This window comes from Phocoena sinus, chromosome 20 (genome assembly GCF_008692025.1).
Source record: "Phocoena sinus isolate mPhoSin1 chromosome 20, mPhoSin1.pri, whole genome shotgun sequence".
NCBI classification, from domain to species: domain Eukaryota; kingdom Metazoa; phylum Chordata; class Mammalia; order Artiodactyla; family Phocoenidae; genus Phocoena; species Phocoena sinus.
Window position 1 is genome coordinate 52606722 of NC_045782.1, and position 5223 is coordinate 52611944.

Genomic DNA, 5223 nt, shown 5'->3' on the forward strand with positions numbered 1-5223 from the left:
CTCACGGCACCGAGTACCACTCCCGAACTCCACTTAATCTTGAGTAGCACTTAGGAAACACACAAGAGTGAATTTTCACTCCTGTGCCTGAGAACACAAGTGTTTTAGTCGAGGGAGGGGAGGGAATCACACATCCACCTCCGCATCGAGAAACATTTCAACATGGCAGATACAAAAGCGCCACCACCTCCTGAGGAAGAGACGGCTTCATGTACTGCAGTTTCCAAGGAGGCTCATCAACTCCTTTTAACTATCATTTTCATGACAAGGGTCATTTTACCTAAATGACTTTTACATCCCACGAGTGCAGGCTGGCTTCACTTCCACCAATAACCGGCTCTTTTAACTGCCTATTTCCATCTACTTATTTTCAAACTTAGGCTTAAGAAAAAAAAAAAGATGGCTTTATTTGCCCACTGGGATCACAGCGCAAGATTAGGGATGCAACAAGGTAGCAACCAGGACCCCCATCCTATTCCCACCAGAAGCCATTCCAAGTAACACCCACACCCCCCATCCTCAAAGAAAAAGGCCGTTTTGAGAATTAAACATTTTTTAATACAGCTCAAATCAGTGTGCGTGATTCATTTCAGCTCCTTCACTGCCAAACCTAGAGGAAAAGAGACACCAAAAGTAAGCCACTCAGAAGATTATTCATTTTATCTGAGTTACTACTGCTTGTCTGGATTTTGCACTTACGCTAAAGAGGGTTCGCAAAGCTCAGAAATTAAGCCCACCAGGACGGTTTCGCTTAAAACATAACAGTTAGTGTTTGATGATAAAAACGTTCCCTCTCTCAGCCTTTCTAAAGACGTTCCAGTTAGTCTTACAAGGGCAAGTGGTGCTGGCTGACTTCTCACTGTGAAGCAGCAGCCTTTGGAAACCCCTCTGGGCTCCTGGGGCAGTTTCCTCCCAGGTGCCCTTTCGAGCCTTCCACCACCAGGACAGGCCCCTATGCTTAACTAACCTACGCTCACGGCCTGTTGTATTTAATACGTCCCTCAACCTATAAACATGGGGCTCATCAATATACCAGCACCTACCTACCTTGTAGGGCCGCGGTGAGGATGAAATGAGTGACACAGACTAAGCGTCGGCTGTTATGCTGCTGCATTAGGAAAGCACTGGAGGGGCTGAAACAAACTTTCCTGTGGCCACGGAAGCGAATTCTGCTATGGGATCTAACCTCTGAAAACCACACATATTCCCTGCACTACAACCACAACAGGAGCAGATACTTAGACAAACCGCAGAATGGACTTTGCTCATTCTGGGGACAAGTCAAGAAACAAGGTGGGGACAGAGGGACCCCCACACTCCGGGCTGCTCCCCCCCCCCGGGGGTTCCTGCCTCACTCACCTGGGGGCAGGGACTGCTTCAGCTTCTCCGCCTTCTCTTTGTCTGTGATGACCAAGGTGTAAAGGTACCTGCTACATCGAACCTTAAACTTCACATTATCCTTATTTTTCTTGATCTTGACCGCTATCAGAGACCAGAATTAACAATTAAATTTTATCACAGAAAAGACAGGGCGCACAGTCCACCGGCTGTGCTTGCCTCCCTCCACTGTCCCTCTGTTGAAACAGAAAACAAGATGCCCCCGCCCTCCTCTGAGCTCAGTATTTAAAAATAATGTCAGAAATCTTCATTTCCCTTACATTACTACTCAAGAACCTGGAGCTTACTGTTTGTATTTAAAACACAGGTAGTATCTGGTACACTGAACACATTCTAGAACATCCTGTGTCCATCTTTATTATTATTATTTTTTAAGGGATGAAAGTAGTTCCTAAAGTAAGGAGATGGATTATCTGCTGAGATCAAGAACTTTCCACCACCGTTCCAGAGATAACTCTGCATATGAGATGCCATCGGGGCGATGCCAAGGCTCTTCCTTCAGGTCCGCCCCCCGACATGATGAGCGTGTACTGAAGCTTTGCCTCAAATGTAAGCAGAACACATCTTCTGGGCTCTTTATTGCTTTAAAATTCCATCTCAGGAACACAGCTCAGACAACAAAGACCCCCAAGTGTGCTCAAAGTTCAGCAGCGCAAGGTTTGAAATTCAGCAAACGGTGTGCTTAGGTACAAGCGTCAATGCACCTTCATGAGGCCGCCACCTATTCTGGCGGCAGGAAGACATCCGCTTCCCAGGTGACTCACGTCAGGCACCTGTCAAGTTCCCCGTTCCGACTTCCACAGCACAGTTAACTTGGACTCACAACCCACAGCTCCATCTCTGCCAGTAACTGCTAAAGGGATAGGACACGTCACAGGAAGCAGAAGCTCTGTGGCTCTGGCGAAGGCACTGGCTGCCTTGGCTCATGTTCTAATAAATCAGGCACATGGATATTTACTCAAACCAACCTATTTTGCTATCTTAACATTCCTCCCAAAGCTAAGTATACTGCGTCGTCCCTAGTAGCTGCTGTACATCTATAAACGAACTGAACCCTCACAAGATAAGGCAGACGCACCTCTTAGGAGTGTTTACTCAGCATCACGGGGTGCAGCAATGCTACTCAAAAGCTCAGCAAGCAGCAACAGGAGGTGTCTGTGCAACGTCCACAGCAACGTTATTCCCAACAGCCAAAAGCAGAAACCACCCAAATGCCCATGGACGGATATGGAGAAACAAAATGTGGCATGTCCACACAATGGATCATTTAGTCTTAAGGAGGAAATCCTGAAAAATTCTCCAACATGGATGAATTCTGAAGATCTCATGCCAAATGAAGCAAGCCAGTCACGAAAGGACCAATACCAGAGGATCCACTTACACGAGATACACCGAGAAGAGCCAAACTGATAGAGACGCAGTAGAATGGTGGTGGCCAGGGCTTGGAGGGAGAGAATGGAGACCTACTGCTTAATGGGTTACAGAGTTTCAGTTTTGCCAAGATGAAAGTTTCTGGAAAAGGATGGTTGCACTACAGTGTGAACATACTCAAAGCCAGTAAACTGCTCACCAAAAAAACTTGATGTTTATTTTACAATTAAAACTATAAAGACATATTCAAAAGTGTATTCAAACAACACTCAGGGAGCACCCTATCACACCCAGGGGAACGTGACCCCTACTCGCACAGGTCACTGTCTAAAGTCAAGCTCCCCAACAGAATTAAAATGCAAAGCCACCTGATGGGTTTGGTGTCATCTGCTCAACGTGCTGAAGTCTCTAAGAGATCATCTGATCTGATCCTTGCAGCAATCCTAGGAGACAGATGTCATCACCCCCTCTTCAACAGAAAGAGAACAGTGGGATTGTGTTCACCTTGCTAAGGACAGCTACCTGCTGGTAGAGCTGGGATCTGCCCAGGCAGTGACAGCAAACTCCGCGGCCCGGACTACGGCCGACCTGACACATTTCCTTTGTGCACCACAGTACACACAAAAACACAAGCGCACTGTCACCCGGGGTCCCCACCACCCGTCAGGACAGACATTCCCACCAGATGCTACTGGTTCTCACAGGTGGTCACCAGTTCACACAGCACCAGGGGGTCAAAGGCAACAACCTGTTTCAGGTAAAGGGGACACAAACATGACTCTTCCCGAAGCCCCGTGAACTCCCTAAAAGGCTCTCCTGCACGCCACTGCTTCACCCTACCACTGACACAGGGCGTCAGAGACGGCTGGCGCCTTAGCCCACCTTAAAGTCAGTCAGCCCGAGAGTACTCCACTTTCACGCGTTATCCGATTTTCTCTTTAGCGCAAATCTGGGAGGGAAAGAAAGCGATAAGGAGCAGCACAAGAAAGATGACTCCGGGTTAAGGCAGTTCAAGATCTAGTACAGAGCACAAGCTCCCCACACCTCCTCCGACTACAACACAGGCACACCAGCAGAATTCCCTCCCAGTGTAGAGAGAACACACTGGCAGCTGGGGCTGGCACACGTCCATCAAAAACTCGCCGTTTTATGTTTTTGATGCATCAATTACTTTTCCCTTCGTTTACAGGCTAGGATGCTAACACACGTAGAAGGGAAATGACTTAGTTCCTTGTGAGCGGGGCCTGTGCTCAGCCCAGAGCCTAACATGCAGCACTAAGTCGGGGTTTACGAAACGCGCGTTTCCAGATTTTCACCCAGTAAGGCTTCCGTTCTGAGCACCTACCATACACAGCAGGACACACACGAACAAAACACCTTAGGACGTTTCTTAAACGTCCACAGTTAGCTAAGGAAGAGAACACACTGGCCAACCAGCTTTTCTTACGCGAGACCTGCTAAAACCACTGCTTCCCGACAGCACGCACACGCTTAAGCAGCCGCCCGGCCCAGCGCCCGTGCAGGAGCGGCTCCGCGCCAACGCGACCCTTCCCACTCGCTCGTCTAGCCCCTCACTTACATTTGGCGTCCTTTCGCCTGGCTGTGAGCAGAAAGTCCTTAATTTCCTCAATTTTGCGAGGCTGCAACACAAAGCAAAAAGAAGCAACTGTAGAGACACGCTTTTCTAGGATGGTCGGGCCCACCAGCCCCTCTCGGGGCTCGGAAGACCCTCGCACAGGCGCCCCTGCCCTTGCCCCTCGCCCCCCAACCTCGGAAAGGCCCCAGGCAGGGGTCGTACTCACCATGGCGACGAGGCGCGGAGAGCGCGGGCAGTCTGCGGGAAAAGAAACGTCAGTGTCCATGGGATGCGGGGACCAGCGGCTACCCCGCTTCCCCTCCCCGCACCCCCGAAATACCGGCCCCATCGCACTCCATCCTCCTCCCCCCGCACCTCTGACCCAGGCCCTGGGTCCCCAGACGTCACCCGGCCATGGATTACCACGGATTATCCCCCATTCCCCACGTAGGGCCCGCGAAACACTCACCGTGAGCAGCCAGAAGCGAGGAGAACGGAAAAGAAAGAGACTTCCGTTTCCGGGCAGTTAAACCCTCCCCCAGAGGAAGCTGGGTACGGTGTCCGCAACGGGTCAAGAATAACACAGGCGTTCGCCTTTCCCATCGCTGCGTCTCTCCCTGGATTAACAGCGCGGCTCCCCGAAAGCGATGGGCCGCTTCCCTCCACCACTCCCTACTTCCTCTATCCTCCGGTCCAAACCCCACCTTGGCTTTGCTAGGTTTTATTTCAGATCCGGTTTGAAGACCTGTGTTAGGACTTACTATCTACTACTTTCATTAGACCTGTGTATTGGGCATCTACGCAGAGATTTTTTTTTTTCTTTTAAATGGAGGGACCCTCCTACGTACATTTTATAACCTCTTTCTAGGGGTTCCTCC

The 5223-nt window shown here is 50.0% G+C and overlaps 1 protein-coding gene across 2 annotated transcripts; it reads right to left on the reverse strand.

Annotated features, from left to right (window-relative positions):
• Positions 1–535: 535 nt before the first annotated feature.
• Positions 536–4872, reverse strand: RPL38 (ribosomal protein L38). 2 transcript variants are annotated; one of them, XM_032617577.1, is made up of 5 exons: positions 4815–4872; positions 4572–4603; positions 4349–4409; positions 1360–1482; positions 536–610 (listed from the first exon to the last, which is right to left on the reverse strand). In XM_032617577.1, exons 2-5 carry the CDS (start codon positions 4572–4574, stop codon positions 585–587), a joined length of 213 nt encoding a protein of 70 aa, XP_032473468.1. In that variant the 5' UTR covers positions 4575–4603; positions 4815–4872; the 3' UTR covers positions 536–584. The 2 variants fall into 2 exon arrangements, with proteins under 2 accessions (XP_032473468.1, XP_032473469.1); XM_032617578.1 differs by lacking the exon at positions 4815–4872 and adding an exon at positions 4721–4802.
• Between the last annotated feature and the right edge of the window lie 351 nt (positions 4873–5223).